We start from the raw sequence: 25,376 nt of genomic DNA, 5'->3' as shown, positions 1-25,376 counted from the left end.
AGTTTGCTTCTGTAGCTCAGATAGTTTAAGCACATGTCCTGTTCTCACATGCCTGCCTTCAATTTTTCTTTATGAACTGAAATGGTTTTCACCAATACTGAATCTTAATCTCATCAGTCTAGGTTTAGAAAGTTCATTGCAAACCACAGAATATGCATAAGGATCACTAGCCCCCACTTAGAATATACACATGAATATGCTTGCTTTTTTTTTTTTTACTTCATCTTTCCAAAAGCATTAATCAGGACTGTCATTGCATATGAAGGGTAAAGAAACCTGTTAAACTGGAAAATTAATAGTTGATTAAAAAGGGTTGGTAATAATTATGTACTGATCGGGTTCTTGTTGGGGGGAGAATTGTAGCCTTCTAGTGTTCATGAGGAGGGGAGTAGGACCCTGCCCTGTGTATTAGTTTGGCAATCTTCTGCTCTAAAGCTATATTTAGTGGTGCCAAAGAGTCTGTTCCCATCAGTCCACTCTCTATGCTGCAGTTACTGTTCCCTCTGGGTAAATATCAAGACCAGCAGTTATCAGATGATGGGGCTGTAAATCCAAAGCAAGAGCTTCTTAGATTTTTCTAGTGGAAGGATGAGACAACAGGTGGCTACAAGTTAAAACACACATGCCATGATTATGTTCATATTTGAGTACAGCAGTAACAAAATTCAGACAGTCTTTATTTTGGATTGCATTGTGATGTCTCTAATTTGCATCTGTAGAACTGCAGGGAAAGGGGAGCATGTGCTCAGTTTTCTTGGGATGGCAACTGAGCTTCTTTAAAGGACTTAGATGTCCTTTAAAGATGCAGTATGCACTGTCAGTATGCTGACAGTGCATACTGCAACAGTGATATGTATCACAAACTGTCAGACTTTCCGACTTAATATTTTGTGATTTTTAAGGAGTAAATGATGAATACATGAAGGTCTGTAGCACTGTGTGTTGAGAACATTGCCAAATGGAGAAAAGGAAATTAATTTCTATAACACTCATATTTGGAGACAAATTTGTGAGGTTGTGAGGCAGGGATGGGTGTCAGGTGGTTTTGAGTCTTTGAAGTTCAGTTTGGAAATTCCTTTGTGTTCTTGTTTTGACAAATGTGACTACCACAGGCTTTTGATTGGCATTTCCCAGGTATCAGTGTGAGACTCAGTGTATCTGGAGCTGAGAACAGGAAAAAATGCTTGAGTTGACTCAAATAGTGAAAACACAAAGTTCTGCTGGAAAGCTTAAATAGTGGAACAGGAGTTATTAAAAAGACAGAGTTCATGAAGGTGCTCTGTACGTTCAGGCTGTCCAGGGAAAAAGTGCCCTTGGTTGAAACGTTGGCTCTTGCAGCAGAAGAGCAGAACAGTGATGTCTCTGTATTAGTCATCTGCTTGGGGGTGTGTTCTCCATCACATTGTGTTTTACAAGTGCAATGCAGCTTTTTTCCATTGGAAAGCAGGTGACTCTTGATGACTTGGGTAATGCACATACATACTTTCTGTTGGCTGTGTTTATTTTCAGCCCATAATAGGCATCCCCACTGTTTGCCTTCTACCTGAAGGAAGGAGGAGAGGAAAGAAATAACTCATCATAGGATCATCTTTTATTTTGTCAGAAAGGAGCTTGCCTCTCATGAGTGTGCTCCTGAGAGGTGATTCATTATTCTGAGGGAGCAAGGCTGCTTTGATGGGCCCCAGCTCTGTCTGGCTGGGAGGACTGCTTGCCCCGAGGAGGCCACATCAAAGCCAGGCTGGAGGGGGCTGTGCTGCAGGCACAGTTGCTGCACAGCCCCTGGGCTGGGTGACAGTGCTGGAGCTCAGTGTGCCTTGTGCTATGTTTTCCTATCAGAAGTGGGGGTAGCAGCACATGCAACTGATGGGGACTACAAGCCAGACTGAAGTACCCTTTTTTTTTAGACAGATCATAGATTGCTTTTGAAAAAGTCAATGAAATTTCTGATGGAAAGAAATACAGTTTTATGTGGGTGAAGGTGCTATAATCTAGCTTTTTGTTTTCTCAGGTTAAAACCAAACCACATCCCTCTTGTATTTTCACTAATGGCCATTATGCTTCTTTTATCAGAGTTTCATTTCTCACTGCCTAGATGGGAAGTCAATGGAAATCTATTTGTTCATAATTTCAAAATATTGCTAGAACTGTTACTGTGTTTCCCTTTTGCTTCTTCCCTGACATGTATGAGTCTCTGTGAAAAAGGGGGGGGGGAGGAATTTATGAAAACATAGTCTGACTAATATTTTGCTGAACAAATATTTATTGACCTTAAATCTACCTGGGTCAAGTGTCCGTAGGAATGTTGCCACATTGTATAAAGTATGTTTTACATATGTCTTCACAGTTTTCTTAATAGAAAAAGTTATAAAGCATTGTCCCCATGAGTGTATAGGACCTAGACCTGTGCACATATGAACTTTGCTGTTGGTCAGGGATTCACCAGTCACAGAAGGAAAATGGGCATCATATAAACTGCAATCAAAAGTATAAATCAGCTGGAAAAAGATTCCTTCAGTTATTGCTAGCTAGGTTATTATTTGTATCAACACTTAAAACCCTGTAAGTAGGCAGTGACATTAGTTCTTTATTAATAATTATTTAAAACTACTTTTAATTATCATGTAATGAAATAAAGTAATTCCAGCTTGTACAACAACGTCAGTTATATTGTTGCAGCTGTGCTAGATAACTTGGCTGTTTTAAATACGACCTTCTGTGAGTTGTACTTAGTGTTGCATGGAGATCAGCTGGAGATGGATTCTCTTTTTGTCCACAGCTCCTCTGTGTGGATTTCATAGTTGAGCAAGTTCTCAATCTCCCATGTGAATAGGATTTATGAGGTTAACCAGTTCCAGCCAAATCCTCTCGCTGTTACGTGCCAGCAAACTCATGTCACTTTGTTCATTGGAGCTTTATTTTCAAATGCAGTAAGGCAGTTTGCAAGCAGCAGTACTGCAGGGGCCCTTTTCCTTCTGAGAGAAACACTTGTGCATCCATTTTTATGAGTGTCTTCCACTGTGCATTTATGTGCTAGTCACTGGCTGCTGTGAAGTCTGAGGTTTGCTCCAAGTATTTCAGCTGGGATCAGATTACTGTTGCACACTGTGTCTCATTTAGACTAAAATAACCGGAAGTAAATAGATAATCTTATAAAAATTGCTGGAATAGTTCATTAATTCTGTCCTTTTGATTAATAGCTACTTTGTGTTAAGCAAGTTAAAAAAATCTCAAGGAGCTTAATTCTTAATTCAAGGAGCTAAAAAAATGAGCTGCATATTTCAGATGGATTTACATTTTTTTAATGCTGCTGATTTTAGTACTCTCTCAATTTTTGTACTAATGTGGCCCTTTTTGCAATTTCCCTGTTGCTTGATACAGAACAATCAGGAGGAATCTGCTGAGGGAATTTATGTGTCAAAGATTTTGGAAAATGGACCTGCAGACAAAGCAGAAGGCCTGCAAATTAATGACAAGATTATTGAGGTAAGAAAGAAACCACACCAATGGATTAGTCTGTCATATTATCAGATTAGTAAAGGATTTTATGGTTTTCACCCTAAGTAGGTTGTAATTTTTCCTCTTTTGCTGTGTCTGAACATGATTCTTGTACACTGAACTGCTTGAACGTTTCTTAGAATTAAAGAACAAGATGGATTTTTCCAACAAGTAATAAATTTACTGGTATGGGGATTAAGCTGATCTAGGTGAATCAAAGGTGTCAACACTTAAATAGCAAGCAGTAGAAGCATTTTGTGTTTCTTTTCATTAAGTTGAGAAAGAAGATGAATGACTGAAAATTCACAGGTCTAGTGAAACTGATTTTGTCCTGTGTAGGGACTATTTTCATGACTCTGGGACAAAGCAGAGAAGTTGGCTTGCTAAGCACTGCTGTGAAACCTCTTTAGCAACTAGAGGAAGCACTTCCTGCTGTATGATCAGCAGGAGATCATCTGTTGTTCTCACCTGAGTCACTACAGCATTTTCATGGTCATGTAATATGCTAGCATAGAATTTTCAGTTTGCTCGTGCATTGTATGCAGTTTTTCTCATAAAATAACTATAAATAATAAAATAAATCAGTTGGAAGAATAGGGTGATGTCTGGCCTGCACGTGTACCTGTAATTAGCCCTGTAAGAAATCTCAGAGGAGCAGTTTACAAGGGTGACTGAAATGGGCTCCTTAGGGTGCTGCCAGGATGGCATTTCCCATCCCAGCTCTGACCCAACTCACAGTGACATCACATTCTGCTGGCTGCTGGGTTTGTTTAGGCCATGTCACTCCAGCTCTGCAAGTTCAGGGGAGGCTTAGAAGCATGGTGTGAACTTGCAGGGGGATGGGTGTTTGAACAAAGACACGTGAAATAAGTGGATTGGAAGACAAATCAGCAGAGTTCTGCTGCTGGTTTCTTGTGTTATATACCTGCTAAGGACTAAAAGCATATGCTAAGAGGGTTTGAATGCTGGCATTGCTTTTAATGTTGGGAGCCTAGAGCTGTGAGTGAAATCAAATGAATATATTTTCTTGGAAGAGTAAAGCTTATGCTTTTGGCTGGCAGATAGATGTATCTCTAGGAGACACCAAGTGGGCTGAGCAGAACTGAACTTGCAAGATATCTATTTCCCTGAGGTATACAAAAGCTTTCAGATCCAATTTTTTGGTTTTTGGAACAGCAGCCTTATACTGTAAAGATCTATTTTCTTCTGACATTACTATTTCACTTACCACATTGTGTTTGGGTTTTTTTTTACAGACTGACCAGCTATGTAGCTTCATGCATTTGCTCAACACTTCCTGCTTTAATTTAATGTGCTTTTATAGTGCTTTGTTTTTTTAATGACAAAATGAAGTGTTTTTGGAAGAAGGAAGAATAAAGTCCCAAACCAACATTTATTATATATGAGGTCAAATCTCAAAATGTCAAAATAACTGATGCTTGATTTTTACTTGTTGAAAAATTCTGGCTGCATAAAGTCATACTGAAACAGATTTCAGTTCTGTGTGATGTTATAGGTCCAATCTAGCATAAGTATTCATACAGCTCTGAATGGAGTACCATATTAATATGCAACAGCTTTGTATATGACTTCTGTATTCAGTCAAGCCTTTAAAAATATTTTGGGTTAGGCCAAAATTTCTAGTATATGTTTCAGTGTTTCCAATTTTATTAGACCAAAATAAACAGAGGAGGAGAAAAGAAGTAATTATTCCTCCATGCTAGATGCAGGAAACATCTGGAGTCAGAACACTGAATTTTTCATTTCCCATGCATAGCTATCAATGTCTTCTTGCACTGGGATGCCCTGCCAGCTCTGATGTGGTTTGTTGTGAAAGATCATTCTGAAAACTTTTGCTGTGAGGAAATAATCAGGGTGGTGTAACTATTTCAGAAATGTTGGCAGGTATATGGAATATGAGTTTTGGTGAGAAGTTGATAGGAAGTGGGACTTCTTATTGTTTGCTTTTCCCTTTTTTGGTGATCTGATCTAATGGGTGATATTTTATGGGGCCATTCTTCAATAATCAAGAGCAGAAGGAACTGATGTTGTTTTTAGAGCCTTTGATAGCTTAAGTCATTTGTTTGGCAATGGGATGCCCGGGGTGCTTCTAGCAATGTGTATCTAATGGGATAATGGACAGAACTATCCCCTTAAATCAGAAAATCTGTTCTCAAGGCATATTGTTAAATAAAGAAGGTAGTTTGTTTCAGTGGTTTATCACATGTTTAACAAAAATTAACTGCACATGGTTGACTGTGGTGAGTTTTGCAAATTTCAGATGACCATCTCATGGGCAACCTAGTGCAGCAAATGGATTTCACAGTCCTATGGCACTGGCAGATGGAATTGAGAGCAAAGGCTGGTAGAAATAAGTGGTGTTGCCTTTTATTTTATATATATCATTATCTATGCAGCAACATTGCCAAACAATTAAGGTATTTGAAAGAATGCCAAGAGAAGGAGTCAGATTTCTTCCTTGAGGTATTTATTCTAAGTGTAAAAGTGCCACACAAATGACTGGAGTTGCTGGAAGCTTTTGAGATCTATATGCCCAGGATATAGACCCTCTGACACTTTCATTTGAAGAAGGTTGGTGTTTATTTGGGCTTTACCCTCAGGGAAGCATATTTTGTGCACGAGGACCTGAAAGCTGAAACAGATGCCTGTGTGCTGGCAGCGTGGTGGTGCTTGAGAGTGACAGGGTGACAGCCCCAGATCCCCTGTGTCAAGGGACTGCATGAGGGATGGTCACAGGACCCTTGCTGATTGTTTTCACTGTTCTGCTGAAGAACAGGTTTCAGGCACAGTGTTATCCTCTTTATTAAAGGTTCAACCCTCTGTGAAAAAATTACTTGTTTATGCAGTGTAAAGCTGACCTGGGACAGTGATGTGCACAAGCAACACTTTGAGATATACAGATATATATATCATGTGTGTGTATGTATATATGTATATATACATATATATATATGTCTGTGTGCGAATATATATTATATATATATGTATATATGTGTGTGTGTATAGATATATTATATATATATATATGTATGTATGTGTGTATATATATGTATGTATGTGTGTATATATATATGTATATGTTTCCAGGAATCCTATTATAGGCCCCAAGTGATCATTATTTATTCATCAAGAATAAACCCTTATGAATTACTTCTATGTAGCAGGTTCCTGCAGATGTCATGGTCTTCTGATGCTTTTAGAAGTTTAAATCCAAAAATCTAGCTCCCTTAAATTGAGACTGCATCATGTTTTCAAGGACTAGAACTGTTCACCTTCTGTAAAATGCATCTCATTAAACTAGATGCAGCACTGATATCTGTGATTCCCAACATGAAACCCTTGGATATGAGCAGATACTCAAGCTCTACCTTTTGGAGCTCTGCTTTCTTCCTTTCCACCCTGCCTCTGAACCCTGTCAAGAGGAGACAAGCAGCAAGTAGTGCACAGGGATGTTTATTAGTCTGTGTAGCTCAAAGAATTCTGTTTTCATCTATGAGAAAATTATATTATTAATGTGTGTTTAGAATGGTTCTCATTTATATAGCTCAGCATCATTTTACCTCCCCTTTACTGCATGCTAATCATTCCTACTGAGTAAACTCATTGCTCATCCCTGTTCATGCTTGATTACCTCCTCAAGGCAGCATAAAACAGCTATGACCCTTAGCAATGTTACTGATACACACAAGTGATTCACCTGCTGTTTTTTTATCTGTACTTATAGTTCTGAGCAGTTAATGCTGAAAGCAGCTCTTTCCATATGGAGGAAAACTTGTATCTCAATTTGCAGACAGTTCAGCTTCACATAAATAAGGCACCACATTGGCCAGGTCTCCAAGTACATTACTTAAAGCCTAGTTACCAAGCTAGTCATAACTAGTTATTTGAGTTGGGTTTTTTTTGTTTGTATGATACTAATCTTACAGATATTGGCATGTGGTGTACTCTCTTTTTAAGCCCAGCTTTAGAATAAAAGAAAAACCATGATAGTTCTTCTCACCGTCTTCCATCTGTAAGTCACAGTGTCTTGCAGAATACTCTTTAATCACTTCAATGTTTTACAGAAAATATATGACCAGGACAGAACTTGCAATCCAGATAGAATTTCTGATGGTTTGTTTTTTTGGTTTATTTTTTCTTTAAAAGAACTTTTTTTTTCATCAATTTGAGGAAAAGGAGCAATTAACATTGCTCCTTTTTATTTAACATTGCTCCTTGTTAATTAACATTGCCAAAGTAGGTTTGCCATATAACAAAACAGCAATGAAAAACTTTGTATGCAAAGGGCTAGGTTGAAGTCCAAAATATTAATATGTGGAACTGTAAGCACATCATCAACAGAAAGGCTCAAGTGTTTTTCTGTTCCTTGCACTGCAAGGAAAAGACTTCTGTTCTTTAACTCTCAAGTGAAACTCTCAAGTCCTTCTGCATTTTAGTCAGTTGATTCTCATGAATTAAGCAGGCATGATGGAGAAGAAGGGAAAGGAAAGCATTTTTAGTCTGGGATCTTTAAGTCTGAAAAATAAGACAGACGCATTTATATATCATGACTGTGAATTTTGTTCACGCAGCCTGAGCTCCATAAGTGGATGATAAATAAGGCTTCATCCTGTATTCCATGTTTCCCTTTGTTCTTTCCAGTTTTTTGGAGAGTATTCACACAATGTCTTTGAAGCACATGTTAGCAAAGCCAGTTTCAATAAAGATGAAGTCTTAAGGCTTATCCTGGCAGAAGTAACTTACATCTGCTAAGTGCCTACACAGAGACTTTTTTAACTATTGCCAGAGTGCTGACTGTGCTGTGTGTCAGTCTTGTGATGTTTTATCTTCTGCATGTTTCTGTCATTACACTCACTATGTTGCTCAAGCAAAATCTTTGATACTAGTCATGTTTATTTGGCTAAGAATCTCCAGTGTCAGATTATGTCTGTAGAAGTTGTGAGTCTTAAAATGTCTTGCTGGGATCAGAGCCAGAAGATTGGGATGACTTTGAAACAAAGCTGCACAAGATGTGGCCAGTAAAATCTGTATGGTAGCTAAGAAAGCTTAATAAAATAACAAATTTTAGTGGTGTAGCTTTCAGTGCATCAAAGTATGCCTTAGCTATATTAATTTCTCTTAAATCTGTAACAAATTCAAAATATTATGCTGCAGGTAACCAGGTTTGGCACCTGCAATCATTAGATAACTCCTAATTAGTGTGAAAGATCCCTGGCATAATAAATTAGTGAAACCACAGGCTTAGAAATGTCTGTAGAATCTTTTCACCTCTCCCTCACCTTTTGAGATACAGGTTTTTGGACACCTGTAATCCTTCATCTGTCTGAGTAAATATTTTAAGTGGGGTGTGACCTGGCCTGCATAACTTCGGTTGAATTGGAGCTACTGCCCCCACTGGCTTTTTTACTTAACAGAAAGCCTTAGAGTGCTTCTCCAAAAAGCAAGAGATCCTGGTTGTGGTGTCTCACTGAAAAGGATAGAATTTACCTCTCCAGGTAATTGCCCTTGTTACTAAGGCAGAGGCTCTCCTGTGTTAGACCAACGTCCACCCAGCCTCCTCAAACAGAGCTTGGTGCCAGCAGGTGTTTAGAGAGTCAGGATTATCCCGTGGTGATCTGGTGTGAAACAGACACTAGTTCCAGGGAGCTCTATCTGGAATACTGGTCCTGCCCTTTTCCAGGTAAGGGCTTGTGACAATACACAAGAATTTCCCTCTTTCTTTGACAGTCTTGCATCTTACATGACACTTCGTTTAATGATACTTGCGTTTCTAACTTCACAGTGCCTTGACTTTGGGAGGACAGATAGCAAATGCTGATAACCAGGAAATCCTCTACCTAGGACACTTTTTAAAATGTGATAGATGGGGTTCCCTAGTTGAATAAATACCAGTACTTAGGGTTTTCCTCCTCTGTGTTTTAACTCAAGCTGCAAGTGTTAGCTGGAAGGTGGTTACTGCTGCTGGTGCCCACTATCAAAAGGCCATGAAGGCTGGATCTCTTGTAGGTGAAGGAACTTAGTGTTCAAGGTACTGTCTGTTCTGAAGTTGACTGTAGTTATCCTAGAATGCCTGAATTTTGTAATTCAGTTTACAGATCAGCAGTCTACATTTGACTGGACTTGCTACAGGTCTTTAGAGGTGCCTTCATTCCTCTCTATTCACTGAACTAAAATGCAAATATTGTGTTTAGAGAAACAGGTTATGTTCCTTCCAAAAAACACTTAAAATTCACTGTCTGTTTTTAAAAAGAAAAATGAGAGTTTTATTTTTCTGTGACCTAAAGCATCTTGAGTTTTTTTTGGTGAAGTATATTAGTCTTATGAAGACTTCGCAAAATGCTTCTGTCCTAAAGAACAGGAAGAAATAAAACAAAATTATATTTAAGAAATGGTGAAATTTGTGTGATAGAGTAAATAGTGAAAGGCAAGATTTTATGGACAGAAATTCACTATTTGAACTCTTAGTTGACTGAATGAAGTCTTACATCCATAAAGAGGCAAAATATTTGATACTTTTTGGATATCTGTGTAGCACAGCATCGTGAAAAAATTCTAAAATGCCTTGTTTTCTAAGAGGTGGGGTCTTTTAATCTGACATATATACTGAGAACTTGCTGTGGATGCAACTTTAGAGGGGCCCAAGCCTGTAGGAGGGTTTTCCATCTGTATTTGCTTGGTCCTGTACTCACAGAGAAACCAGGCACATGTGCAAGTATAATGCTGCGTTGTTTTTGTGAAAATATGTATGCTCACGGTGCTTTTATCTAAAAAATGAGGGAAATGCCAAACGTGGTTGGAATATGACCATCAGATGAACTCTCCAACTAGTTTATTTGCAGAATTGGTGTATTTGACAGATAAGACAGTGTTGTCCTTTTCTGTAAGTCTTTTCAGGTTGGGAGTCATGGATCTTGGTCAGCAAGGTGCTCCTAGTAAGCAAAGAAAATCAATGCTGTGGTAGCTAGAATGGAATGAGGCAGATGGGGCAGAAGTAACAGTGGGAGAGTATTTCTGAAATGTGACCCAGCATGAAGGAAGTCAAGAGAGTATGTGAAGTGGAAGTGGTGAAAATCATCTTCTACCCTGTTTTTTTATGCTACTTCTACCACGCTGGGTGTTTGTTTAGGCATCTTAGGTTGGGTATGATGAAAGAGGCTTCAGGATCTTGCTTGCACATGAATGTGCATAACCCCTGCTCTCCCATGAGATATTTCTATTTTGCTCTGACTGTGAGGGATCTCTACAACAGATGGATAACTGTAGGAGCAGAAGAGAAAGAGTGAAGTAGAATGTGCAACAAAAAAGAAAAATGGGAAACTTTACAATTAAAGAGTACAAAGCACCAACCTCAAGTTTCCACAGAAGTACTTTCTAGTGCTTGCTCATAAATAGGAAGTGTGGAAGAAATGGAGGACATGTAGGAATAGGGGCCACTGAATTGTCAGATTAGATCATCTATACACGATGTCATGAACTCTGATAGGTAAATGAGGGGGAACAGTACTGGAGCAGAACTATGATAACTGTACTGGGTCTGCAGAGTTAGGCAGTTGCTAAATTGGCAACTCAGAAATGTTGTTAGGTAGGAAGGATTTTGGTTAACCTGTGGAAGAGCTGAGTAATGTAAGAACCTGCAAGATCCCATAAATGGTGTTGCTACCATGGGCCACAGATCCCTCAGCATCGTGTGAAGGCCTGGTCACACCCATCTCCTTCAGAAAGTGTCTGATCTCACCCCTGAGGTATAATGTGTCAGAAATTTGGCAAGTTGAAGCTTAGCATCTTCCTAGAGGCCCTGTTTGATCTTGACTTTGCTGCATGTCATCTTTCTCTTCCTTTCCATGAGTATTTTTGGGGTTTTTTAATGGTTTAAGGTAAACCTTGCAAAACAACAAGACCTGAGCATCCTTCCCTCTTGCCCAGCAGCCAGAGCAAAGCAGTTTTATATGTAGCTGAGGTAGTAGGTTTAGAGGAAATTTTGTTTGTGTGAGGTGTTCATTAAACACTTTCAGGAATGCATTAAACAACTTGTCTAACAGCTGTCAAATGCTGTTGCTTTCATCCCCTTCCCAGGAAGAGGAGGGCATATGTAGGGGAGTGTTTTGTTTAGGAATTTTCCAAATATTTGCATATACATGTATTTACATGTCAGTGTCTATTTATGTTAGAGAAGACAAGATCATGGAAATGTATCTTTATTGCTGAAGGTGCAAGGTTTTGTGTGAAAACCCTTCTCTTGGATCTTTGCTCTGGGAATGATCTTGGGCAACCCTGAAGAAAGTGCTTTCTCATCCATTGATAAGCCAAATCTCCATGACAACTGGGCTGTAGGTTGTGTACCGTTGCCTTGGTCTTGGTCCAAATGTGTCTTAGAGATAGGGTGAACTTGATGGTTGCTGTGGAGCCAGGTACCCTAACCTGGTGAACTATGGAAATCTGAGAGCAGGAAAGGCATTCTCCAGTGACTTTCCTTAGCCTTGTCAATCACATAAAGACCAGAAAAGGTCAGAAGCTTCAGAGAGGAGGTATCAGGGAGATCTAACCCTTTGAGGCTCATGTGATCAAGAAGAATGGGAATAATTGATGGCAAGGCCAGCCATGGAAAGCTCTGATAAAGTCTGAGACCATGCTGAGTTTGGTGCTTAGAACTGAAGGATGTGTGAGGAAGACGTGTCTCTCACAGCACATGCTGCTGGCACCCAGAAGCTCTTGGCATTTTCAGAAAGTGAAAAGAGCATTCTTCAGCCTTTCATGAAGGTTTCTCTTTATTGTGGTTGAGACAACTTCACAGTCAGAGGAGTTGACAGCTTACATGTGTTGTGCGAATGCAGAATCTTCTTAAGTCACTGAATTGATTGTTGCAATCCCAAGAATATGAGCTCCAAGGGCTTTGATCTCTTCTTTTTCTTAATCAGCTAGTTATATTTTTAAGGAGTAGGTAATCACTGTTGTCTATAATTGGAGGTTGAATGAAAAAAGCCTTTAGTGTTCTCCAATGCTGAAATGCTCTAAATGAAGTAATTATTCAAGGCTTCACATAAAAAATTAATGATCCAGTTTTTAAGCTGTGAAATACAGCAGTGTGTTGAATAGGAGAATGTTCCTCCTTAGAACTTTTGAATAGGAGTAGTAAGAAGCATGTACAGCACTGTGCTTTCCAAATGCTTTGAAAGTAAAAGTGATAATGTTAAAAAAAAAATATTTCTTTGGTAACTTCTCTCCAAAATTAAACTTCCAAAATTTCTGTCCAAAAATTCTGCAGCATTTAAAGCCATACTGTTATGGAAAAAACAATTTTCTAATTGGCAAGAGCTGATGTGGCCACTTCAAACCACCAACAAAGACTATACTTAGTAAAATCAAATATGCTAAGCAAAGTACATTTGTTACTAATACACAGACGTTTTGGTAAATATATGTTTTGTTTGGAATTGCAAATGTAATTTTACAACTTTGTGTGTAGACCCAACTTGATTGAATCATAGCTGCTGCAGGAAAGGAGTGCAGAATGACTCAACACTGTTTCTTAATTCAAATTATTTTGGAAGGCATTTTCTTTATGAAATATTGTTGACAAAATAAGTAATGGCTCTTATGTTTATTTACATAGAAAGTTTATGCATGTTATTTACAGGATATGTCTTTACATAATTTTTCTTTGAGAAAAATATTTGTCTTTCAAGTAGCCAGACTGGGAAATAGAGAGGGAATGGGAGAAATGACAGGAAAAAAAATTTAGAACTGTTCACATCCTGCTGATTTCTACTTAGTTTTTAAGTATGGTAACCTTATTTGAAGATCACTGTATTCCAAACACCTGTTAAATGGTTTAACAATTTTAAAATTGGATGACTTCTGATTCTTTGTGTCTAGAAGAGGTCACCCAATGTGGGAGATGTTCTGAAATGGGTTGCTAGAGAATGTGAGGGTTTTTCCCTTTTTCTGTCTTTCCCTTCCTATTTGGAGCATCCAACATTTGAGAGACCCAGAGGCTCAGAGCTTGCTCATCTGTTTCCAAGTACAGTCTCTCAATCTTGCATTTGTTTCTTTAACCACGCTGATCAAGAGGGTAAATATCTGAAGTCCTTCCAGCAGCTTGTGGGAAGAAGGCATGCTATTTTAAATGGAAGGGATTTGCTGTCTTGAGTGAATTAAAACATCTGGATCCCTACACTTCTCTGTTACAGTCTGATTGATTTAGGAGAGTCCTTGGCACATGGCAAACAAGGAGCCATATGGTCTTCATGCTGTCAGCAAGATTTTTGAGCACATACCTCTCTCTGCCTGGCCCCCAGCTTTCTCTGGTAGCTGCTACTGTGACCTAAAAGATAAATGTTCCAGGAGCTTTCAGGCTGTTGTGCCCTTCTTGAGCAGATTAGCTGCATTTTTGGAGGTGTACAATGTCCAGCATTTGGACTAGAAAGTTGAATCCTTCACTTCCTCTGCAGTGCTCAGAGCCCTGATCCAAATCAGATGCCTCATGCTAGTGCCAGATGTGTAGCAGCAATTTCTGCCTTACACTTTAAGTCTATAACTTGCACTTCTAACTTGCACTTGCGTGTTGTTTTTTTAAATTTCTCCATAAAATCTCCAAGTGCTGGGCGCAACTGGTTTTTGGTATGCTCTAAGTGTGTGATTATATGGAAAACTGGCTGTTTTGAGAATTTTTTAAACAGAAATTTACCTTCTAGCTACCAAGAGAATGGTGTTAAAGCCATTATGCTCTTTCTAGCACACCTTTTGATTTTTTTTCTTTGAGTGGTAGGCAGAATAAGTATGACAGTTTTCAAAAATATATGGGTTCTTTTGTGTTTCCAAATACTCAAAGTGCCTTATTATTTTTTTAAAAAGTATTTGTAATGATTTCTCTATTTTTCATTTTTATTTAAAAATAGAGCAGGGAGAGTCTGAGTACTAGGACAAATATTTCTATTTTTTTTCAATATAAAAAGAAACTGGAAGAAGGAAAAATGGTTCAAATAATATTTTTTTAAAAGAACTCTTATTACTGCTAGAATTTCTCATTAGATAAATGTAGACCACTGTTTTCAGCCTTCTTTTCTAAGTCACTTAAGTACTGTGCCCTTGTACTAAGAATGTGGGATTTTTTTGTATTTTTTGTTTCTTCCCTGCTATGGAGTAATGGAAATATAAAGGATCACTATTCATCACTGAGCCCAGAGATTGAATCTTCTAATTAGCACAAACCACGGACAATATTTTAAAGATTAAAGAACACTATGACATTTCAGAATACTTTTCAGAGAGTGAACTGTTCAGACAGTGCTGTTAATTCCTTAGCAGAGCTACTGAAGAGCAAAGTTTTCATCCAATTCCTTAAACTCATTTTATGTTGGTCAGAGCCCTGCAGTCCATTACAGCCATTCTGCTGAGGGCATTACCAAGTGTTTCAGGGAGTTTTAGTAGAAAATGAAGAACTCTCTGGGTACATTATTGACTTCTTGCCTTGCATTTGTCTCTCTCTTTTTATGTACTTTGAAACAAAAAAAATAACCACTCCTGCTTTCTTAATCAGAGTTGCTACTTAGTGGATAAATACCCTGTCCTCTCAAAAACTTGTCTATTCAGCTTGGAGCCATTAAAGATCTGTTCTGACATGAGAAGCCTGAACTCCATAATCCAGTTGCTAAGTTTTTCCTTTGATTCATCCACTAAAAAATGAAATGAGACTTGAGACTAATGGATTGGACAGAGAAATGTGTGGTAGACTACTACAAAACAGTGGAGTCTAATTATAAATTGCAAGCACCATCATTGGTACTGCTTTTTCCAATTTTAAATGAGTTGAGCTTTCCCTGAATTCATGTATTGTGCATTTTACCATTTTAAATGATTGGCCAAACCCTGATGAATCCATGTTACTAAGTAGTAGAACAATTATAAGTGATGTTCACCAGCCTGTGTCAAGCTATCTGCTTGTTGTTTACTTGTTTGAGTGCTGATTATGTGTTCAAAGCACTGCAAAAAAGCCCCACAAAGCAATATAAAATTAGAACCTATAGCACACAGGACACTTGAGATTCATACTGCCTATGGATAAATATCTCAACATTTTCTCATTCTCCAAGTATTGAAGATGAGTTAGACATATATTTTTTAGCAAATGTGATTAGTTCAACCTGAAATATTTCACTTAGTGATGTTTGAGTTAAGATGAGATTCAGCTGAAGCAAGTGTTTGTGATACATCTTAAACTTTCTGGAATTTTCACATGAACCAACATATTTTTAGTGCTATTTAGTGCTTTTGGGGTTAGATTGTTGGGATAATGCTCTTTGTACAGAGGTCTTCACTATTTAAAGTCAGAACAAACTTTACTGAATCTTGTTTCATTCCAGAATGAATAAAATTTAAGAAGAAATAATATAATTTAGTTTATTCTTCTTTGTATATTATGTCTCACATAGGTCTGATATTCCATTCTTCTGGAATTATATAATTCACTAATTAAATGGAAACTCATAATATGTAAAATGCCATCATAAGTACAAAGAGAGACATTCAGGTACAAAACTGGGCTCAGAATCTACTTCCTATGCTGTGGTACTCCTGTTTGAGGTGGCCTGCTCCAACTCAATAGTCCTAATGTTACATTTCTCACTGTTAAATTTTTCATTAAGCTAACCAAGCAAAATAGGCATACAACAACAAGATCAAGATTTATTCCATGTTTCAGATATTTCAATTGCTAAATTTTAAATGTTGTTACTCAAAATCTGGCAGGAATTATCATGAAAAAGGATGCAACTTGAAATGCTCCAGTTAAACCCTCCCTATTTAGGGACTAACTTTGAAATCACCTAACATATGGTTTCATGTCATATCCAGTCTTGTTAATCTCTACATCTTTACAACTGGAATAAAGTAAAGCCAAGAGTAGGATGGCAGTCTGTGTCCCCTGAGGGATGGTTGGTGTGACTCTGGTTTAGCTGGCTCTGCTGTAGAGAAGAACGAACCCCTGCGTCGGCTGAGGGCATGTGCCGGATCTCAGCTTTGACTGTTCCCTGTGCCTTTGTGGAAGTCAGCAAACTCTGATACTGGCAGCTTGTGGAGGAGTCTGAATGGGTGTTTGTGGAGCCTTGGTAATGGCTTTTAGCAAGTGAAGGTGCAGATGTGTTTGAAATGGTTCAGGGCAGCAGCCATCGAAAGCAGCAGAGCAATGCTTCATTTTTCGGCAGTCTTCAGAGAGATGGAGTTTGTTCAGAGAAACAGACCATGCAAAGATTGAGAGGCTGGTACTGAGACTGAGACTCCTTTTGGCAAGAGAACAATAAAAACTATTGCTCAAAGTAAGCATTTTTTATCTGCACTTTTATTGCTTTTGGGTTTAGTATTTTGCATAGAGGTCTAAGTTACAAAAGGGAAGAAGGGTAGCATCATTTATCAAACTAAGACAGTTGAAAATTTTGGAAGGCTTTTGGGCAAATGGTGTTTTCATTAAAACTGGCATGGAGAGGTTTATTATATATTTTTACTTAAGTTTATCGAAGTTTTTTGGTGGGTTTTTTGTTTGTTTGTTTCTTTTTGGGTTTTGTTTTGTTTTGGGGTTTTTTGGGTTTTCTTTAGACCAGGACTGACGAATAAGGAGATGTGGAGATTGCTTCCTGCAAAATAACATTTCCTTTTCTTAGTTGTCTTCATTGATTTTTGTATTCAGAGTTTATTCTGGAGTTTTATGGTTGGATGTTTCCACTCAGTTTCAACATACATATTTGAGCACTGGATGAGCATATCAGGTTTTAGGATACACACATGGGAGATGCATTGGTTCTGAGAATGCCTCTGTGGGGAGGCATTAAAAACTACATTTGGAAGATGTTGGCTGTAGAAGTACCTTGGAGCTTTTGAAGGCTACAGAGAAAACAGGGAACGCTTGGCAGCAAAAGCACAAGCACCAGTGTAAACTGTAATCACAAAATAGCAATCTAAAAATGAGTCAGACTAAAAGAAAGTTACAAATGTTTAATGTTCAGTGTCAATGTTTAATGTTCAGTATCGATTTCTTATAATACTTTTTAATGGTAGGTCTTGTAGCATTTTATTTGATACAGTTCAGATATTAATGGACTAGCATGTCAGACACAAGGGGATAATATAAAAGGAACAGCTGAAGTTTTATCTATTAAACAGACTTTTCCAGTCTGATTTTCTTTTCTTTACATGGTTTTTCAGCTGTTCACTCTGGATATTATTTAACTTCCCTTGCAACTGTTTTCCAACTTCAGCCATTGTATGACTGTAAAACTGTGCTTTTGGGATGGGACTTAAAATTCCTTTTTAGAATTTGTGAGCTGTACCTTTCGGTGTTCAGAAGGCAGCTGCTATTGTTTTTCAAACTACTGTTTCACATGTGAGGGTTTGGAAGTGTTTAAGATCCAAAGGCACTGTGAGTAACAAACTAGAAGAGAATAGACTATTTTCAGTTGGAAGGGACCTACTGCAATCATCTAGTCCAACAGCCTGACCGATTCAGAGCTGAACAAAACCTAAAGCATGTTATTATTAGATTCTCTTTCTCAAAGTCTAAAATTGTAACCACTTTAAAGGATTTATTTTTTTTTTCAAGTGCCAGTGTTTGCATGAATACTGCAATACAACTTTCAGTCTGCATAAGGAGTGGTGGGGAGCAAAAGAGACTGACTTAAATGCATGCACTCATTATTTCCTCCAGTAACTCTTCAAGAACTTGTGAGGCTTTTTAACTGTTTTGTAGAATTCTGGTAATGTCTTGTCTTATTGCTCCAAACTGAGATAGTAATGCAGTGGTTAGAACTCTTCTCTTTGTGGATAACCAAGAAAATGCATGTGTTCTTCAGAGGTTTCAGATCTGTGTGGGTCTTTGAAAAGTTTTCTGGAGAGTCTGTGTGCATTTTGGTGTTGGGGACTTGCATAGAGAAGCAAACTGCAGTGAAATCATCTGCAAGTGTGTACCTTGAGGTGAATCAGCCACACTTTAACATATATTTAAAATATTTCAATTGCTATATCCATAATGACATGTAAATATACAACAAATGGATGTTTATATGTGTATATGTAGTTATCTAAAATCACCTGTGAGCTGAGGAAGTTCAGTCTGGCATAAATATTTACATTTACTTTTAAAGTTTATTAAAAAATGTTTCCAGGCAATTTGTGTATTAGGTGAAAGGGTTTGGTTTTGGTTTTTTTTTTGTCATCTTGTTAATCTTTTTTTTCAAAAAAGAACAATCAGTGCTTTTTAAATCTTAAATTACATTGGTCTGTTACACACAAATGCTCTATACTAATTGAAAGCCATGGGCAAACACAAAGAATAGTAGACCTATGTGTTTTCTTCTTACTTCATGCTTTTATCTGAAATCTTACTGTAGGAAATATTTCTTACTTGATTTTGAGAATAGAGAAAATGTTTTCAGTATTTCTTTGTAAAATCCTGCTGAAAATATTTCAAAAACTTTGATTCCTTCTTGCACATCTGTAATCACTTCTGTTTTTCACATAATGCTCAGACCACTGCATGTTAATGACAGTTAGCTGAACTGAAGAAATGGTGACACTTTCATTGTATTTCTCTCTATTTCCTGGAGATTAACTCTCTTTTTCTTCCCCTCTGCTCATGCATCTGGCATCTTTTCTCATGTTCTTGGTGCAGAAGCCTTCAGCTCTGAGTGAGGGACCACAATCATCATCAAAGAAACCATTCTTATTTCTTCTTATTTTTCATGCACTTGTTTGCTGCTGTTTGATAAGGCTGTTAGAGAAGATATTAGAAGTCAAGGGCCACATGACTGAAGCCATGAGCTGCTCTCAGTAAGGTCAGTAAGGAGAGGAAGGTGGTCACATTCCTGTGTGCAGAGTGGGGCAGGAGATGCTAGGAGGGACTGTGCAGCAGCAATTGGAGAAGAGTCCAGCACTCTCCAGTCTTGTTATCAGCAACTTTATGTAGTTAATTAATGAGTTTAATTCTTGTCATCTCCTTATCTTCTGTGAACTTAATTTCTTGGCAAAGACTTTGTTTTACTGTGTCAGGGTTTTGCATTGAGAACCTGACATTTGAGTTTTAGCTTCTGGTTTTCTCCCTTTTTACATAAGTAAAGTCAAAGTACAATTGAAAAAGGCTTTACAGCATTGCCAGGTGGAGAGGTCTTGGGTAGTTACTGATATTTGAGTGGCTCTCTTAGTATAGTCAGGTTGAAGAGCAGCTGTTGGAGTCTGTGTCATGTAAACTTGTTCTGGGATGATTCCTCTGAAGGAAACCCAATTGATTGGGACCTGGGCCCAAACAGTTGGAGCTGAAAGGCTGGATCAATGGATAAATAACAGTACTGTGGAGTAGAGCCATGGCTACTCCCCATTGACTACCTGGGTATTCTATTAGTGACTCTGTTCACAGAATGCTCATTTGTTCAAAGTAGTCACACAGACTCCTTGCTGTACCTGAACAGATGCATTAAGAAACAGAGGACATCAGCAAGATGAGGACTGTTGCAGGATCTGCCTCCTTTTTCCTCAGTGCTGTGTTACACACTGCTGCTTAAAGATATATAATATACTGGGTGCTCAGAGGCCACTGCTTATGCAAATATTTGCAAAATGTGGAGGTGATTCTATAAAACTGTTCTTGGCTCATTGTAGAGTTCAAAATTTGAGAGGTTATTGCACAAGTTCACTTGTGATAAAATGCTAAGTGGCTATAGCAGTATATTTCATTCATTCTGTTTCCTCACTTTGAATGATTAAAATAAATAAATAATTAATAAACAGCTAGATAATACTCTAGTATTGATGAACGAATTTTTCCTCCTTTCAGTAGGAGGCATTTATACTATTAGTAATTTTATTACCATCAAGAAACTCCAAAGGAAATATTTCTGTAGACATTGCTGTTTAATTTTCTATAAATAAGACTAGTAAGTTTATTTTTATTGTAGAAGCTTTGTTGAATTCAGCGACTTGTTTTAAAAATTATGACAAAAGTAACAACTTCCTCCTTCAAAAAAAGCCCAGTGTGCATAATTAATTGAATGCGTGTACTTGTATACACAGGCAAGCTGTATTATGTACCTTAGTTTTCATACCTGATTTTGATGTAGACCACCCCATTTCATGGGAATTTGGCAGAGGTCTGTGTCATTTCACATTAGGTGCTGAGTGTTGCAAGTGACTGACCTGCAGGAACTGCCTGAGGGTGGAAATGGAGCTGCTGTGGTGGAAAAGGTTCCAGGATCAGCTGGAAGCTGCCACGGTTCTCTGGGGCAGAACCCATTCCCATCAGCAGCATTGCCATTAGAGTCAATCTGTGCTTGCTCCCAAGGGACTTGTATGGAGAGACAAAATCAAAATGTACAGATCCTTGGTTTTACAGATATAAGCAGATTTGAGACTGAAAAAAGGCTGTAAAAATAGAGAAGCTTGGTTAATGCACAAAGCAATATTATTCAGATTGCAGTGAATAGTATCCTCTGATTTCATGTGCTGGGCTGCAGCTCTGGTAACCAAAGGATGATGGCTCTTTCCTCTGGCCTCCCATGCTTTGATGTGGAGTATAGCTTGCCTGCTAAATCTACTCTTGCAAGTGTTGAAACGGCTTGGGAGGCAGTGCTGTAACTTATGCCTTCCTGTGAGTCTGCTGCTGATTAATTATTGCTGATCTTTGTGTCTAATCAGAGCTTTCACTCCATGTATTTTGTCATTAAAGAGTTCTGGGAGTTTTCAGAATCAAGATCTACAGACCATGGTGCATAATGCTAATTCAACAAGATTGTGACTTCCTCATAATGCAAACATGCTTCCCTACCTCCTCTTTTTTGATTTACTTCATTCAATAATGTTAGCTGCCAGTGATGTTTAATTAGTTTAATTACTGTTGTTGATCCTGTCAGGAAGTTTCCTTGGGTTGATGCAGACAATTTCTAATCCAACTGCTTAATATTGGCTTATGGTTGATTATAAATTTGAAAGTATTGTAAGAGTCTGGGAAATCCAGATAATAACACTTGATAATAGTTTTAATGCTTAATCAAGCTGATTATTTTAATTTACATATATTTCCTGAAAAAGCAAGCACTGATTGAGAATGACAAGGATTAGTTTCAGATCCTAGAGGTCCTTTGAAAATTAGGAAACAATTGACTTCTCTGGGTGTGGACATCCAAAAAACTGGGAGACAAAGCTATGCTGCTGAGTCATTCAGTGAATCAGATTTACCCACTGATAAGAAATGGGTTAATGAATGTGTTTTAACAAAAAGGACATGGGGAGCAAGGTGAGAGAACTTATGCTGGTTGAGTCAAGACCTCAGCTGCCTTCCCTCCTGCTGCATCAGCCTGCCACGTCAGAACCCTTAGCTGGGTTTTCAGGGCCAATACCTGCAGTGTCTGACCTACATGGTTTGCATGCAGCTAGTCTGCATCTACAGGTTGGAGTGCAGCATGCAAGAGTCCCACTGCTGGGTTGGTCCACTGCTCCTGGCAAGGGCTGTCAGTTGCTGGGAATGTGCCATTTATCCAGTCTTTAAATAGCATTTTATGGAGGAAGCCCTGGAGTGCTCCTCTCCAGGGCTGTGCAGTCAGCTCTGCCTGGTGCCCTTGGCCTTGCCTGCTTCTCATGAGCCAGGAGCCCTGAGACCTTCTCAGGGCCCATTCTCTGCCCAGCCTGTCCTTGTGCTTGGGGTTGCCCTGACCCAGGGCCTTGCACTTGGCCTTGTGGAGCTTCATGAGGTTTGCACAGACCCCCCCATCAATCCTGTGCGGGTCCCTCTGGGTGCCAGCCCTTCCCCCCAGCATGTTGACCACAGCACACAGCTCAGTGTCACCAGCAAACCTGCTCAGGGGCACTGGGTGCCACTGTCTGTGTCACCAAAGGCACCAAACAGTGCTGGTCCCAGTACAAACACTTGCCGGTGTGTATTCACAATGTACTGCATAAACACAGAACTTGTTATAAAACATGTGTCTATATAAATATATATATTAACATTTCTGGATCTGTCATGTAAAATCACTGTGAAAACTATGCAATGTAAAACCTGTTATTGCTGATTGGTTAAATTCTGATTTAACCAAATTGAAGATTTTCAACAATGATTGTAGCTACTCTGAGACTTCAGTGTGTGCTTGTTTGTTGATATACCTCTAATCTACTTACTCATGTATAGCTTTTGAGACCAGCTAAATGAAATTACAGTATTAGGACATGAACAACCTCAGTGTTAAATATTTCCACAGGATTTCTTTTTGCAAAGTCAGGCTGCCAAGCATCGTTACAAATGATCTGGTAATTATATACTCCCTTAAAAAAAGATTAATTTTAGGAAGGACAAATAGGATTGATCACTTTGTTCACTTTTGAAGATTAATAATGAAGTACAAACTTCTAATCACAGGCAAGCATATATGTCTCTTCTTTCTATTTAGAAATACCTATTTCTCCTTTTTATTGAAAGACTGAAAGTGTTGTGGACTTTACTCAATTTTCATTTGAAGTAAATGTTTTTTTAACTTGCACATTTTCATTTTGGTCTGGTTATCCAAAATTTGAAGATTTCTGGAAGTTAAAAAAAAACCCACAAAGAAAGCAAACTACCTCTTCAAAAATTGAATCTGAATACATTGTATTTTCACAGTTGTTTCCAAGAACATCATCGAGCAAAACAGATCAGAAAAAAGCTGCTATATTTAAGATAGAGAAACCTAGAAAATAATAATGCATATAAAAAGCTCTTCAGATCTTTTAAAGATCAGAGTGAAAAATAGATGAAATTGATTATTTTAATGTGATTTTAAAATTTCACTTGTTAGTTTTTACAAGCTTCCACCTATTGTGATTGGCGTTATAGTGAGAGAAAAGATTTTTACTAATTTACTTGAAAAACAAGATGATCTCATTCTCTTATGTATAGGTACCATTCAGAATATTTTTTTTACTTTTATAATTGCAATTTAGTGAAATGGTTTATATTCTTGTGAACCATTCAGAAGGCTATTAATGGCTCTTTTGTCTTGTAAAATGAGCCAAAATACATATGTCTAAAATTTGTTTTCCTTTTTTCATTAATGTTGTGAGAATAAACATTACAAATAGCCTGAACTGAAACCATAATAACAGCACAGATCCAGAGAGAGTGAATCCTGTGTTTGAGAGTGATATGAAAGATTATTATCCACCCTTTCTTTAATCTGCCTCTACAGAGAGCACAGAGCATTTTCAAGCTCCATTCTCTCTCTGGAACAGTGGCAGATGATTGTGATCCTGACATTTACTTTTCATAGTAATGGTCTTGCAATACATTAAGGAAATTTATAATTTGATGAATTTGCTTTTGGGTTAACTTTAATTAACTACACCATATTGATGGGTCAAAAGTTTGACTGCATACTTATAAAATAAACATTTTGAAAATCTAAGGTAACAAAAAAAGTCATTATCTGAAGATCTTTATAATTTGTCTGATAATGCAACAAAAGATACATAGTGGATTTTTACATGCAGTGACATCTTCTAGCTGTCTGCAGTTGGGAATGTGATTTAGGTTCCTAATTAACATGAAAAAAAATTGTTGGTTTTTTTTTTTCCCTGAAATATCTTTGGTTTCATCCAAACACACATATAGACTGCCTTTACCTGTCACATGAAAGTTTTCATTTCATGACTTACAAGTAAAAACTTTGCTTCTTTTAAAGTGTTTCTCTGCCTCAAATGAAAATAAATGCTAGAGAAAGTAAATACTTTAAATTAATTGAAATTGGAGTTGATATCTCAGCATTTATCTCATTTTGGAATGCAAAGAGGATCTAAAGACATACTAAAAATATTACTTGAAAATTAATTTTCTTGAGGAAGAAACAATAATACCACACAAAACTAACTCTTATCAATTTCCAGACTATTATATTTAAATTGATAGATGGAACCATAACCAGTCTAAAAGAAGAGTGTGGACTCCTGTTTATGTCAGTAGTGGTTGAATCTGTGTTTTGACATGCAAAATTTAGTTTGTAGTGAACATCTGTATTTTGAGGAAATGCATTCTAGCCATTTAGTGAGAAATACGAAATGTTTCCCAGTAATCCTTCAGTTGAAAGAAGCAGGGGAACTGAGTTTTGGTAAGGAAAATCTTGGAATTTTCTGTGCTTGGAGTTGCAAATCAGATCTCTGATTTCTCCATGTCACTAATTCCTATTTTTCACCTACAGCATTTCTTGAGAAAGGAAGCTGCTGTGAGTACCCCTGCCTGGCCTTAGACCTTGACATTTGGTCATGAATAGACAGAAGGTGCTTTACAATTCTCTGTTTATAGATTCTGCTTCTTTTGGAGATAGTGGCAGTATTTTTTCCTGTTCATTTACTTTGTCTTTGAGCAGTGGGTTCAGAGGAGCATTTTTCTGATAGCCTAAAAAGATAAATTTTCTTCAAACTGAGTGTTAAACTAGTGCTCCTAGGGAGGAAGAAGCACAGTCTTGGAAATTGTCTTTTACAAATAAAACCTAAACAACTCATAAATATAAGGACTAGTCGCAATAAGATCCAAGTTCTTGTTTTGTCAGCACAGTATTCTAACCCATGTTTTGTCTGCATTTTAACCTGTTGTGCCAAATGGTTATTTTCCCCCACACTACACTGCTGTGTGGAGCCACTTATTCTGTTTTGTGATTAAAGACTTTGAAGTTCTATACCAAACCGTAAAACTTTATCTTACAAACACCAAAGACAGTGTCTAGAATATAGCCAAAATTTCATTCCAGCCTTCTTCAAAACCACCATGATAAATTCCTTACTATGTTTTATTTCACTTGATATAAATGGAAAAGAAATCAACAGAGTAATAGTGTAAAATGCCCTCAAAGGCTGTGAACTCC

At 37.8% G+C, this 25,376-nt stretch overlaps 1 protein-coding gene across 1 annotated transcript in view; it reads left to right on the top strand.

Annotated features, from left to right (window-relative positions):
* Nucleotides 1-25,376, top strand: part of PDZRN4 (PDZ domain containing ring finger 4) — a 230,693-nt gene that overhangs the window by 3,366 nt on the left and 201,951 nt on the right. Inside the window, exon 3 of the mRNA XM_071423593.1 lies at nucleotides 3,379-3,483. Coding sequence (XP_071279694.1) covers nucleotides 3,379-3,483 — 105 coding nt within the window. The remainder of the gene's footprint in view (nucleotides 1-3,378; nucleotides 3,484-25,376) is intronic.

The sequence above is a fragment of the Agelaius tricolor genome, unplaced genomic scaffold (genome assembly GCF_023055355.1).
Source record: "Agelaius tricolor isolate 1412-34295 unplaced genomic scaffold, bAgeTri1.0.p SCAF_3, whole genome shotgun sequence".
NCBI classification, from domain to species: Eukaryota; Metazoa; Chordata; class Aves; order Passeriformes; family Icteridae; genus Agelaius; species Agelaius tricolor.
This window is presented reverse-complemented; position numbering and strand designations above follow the sequence as displayed.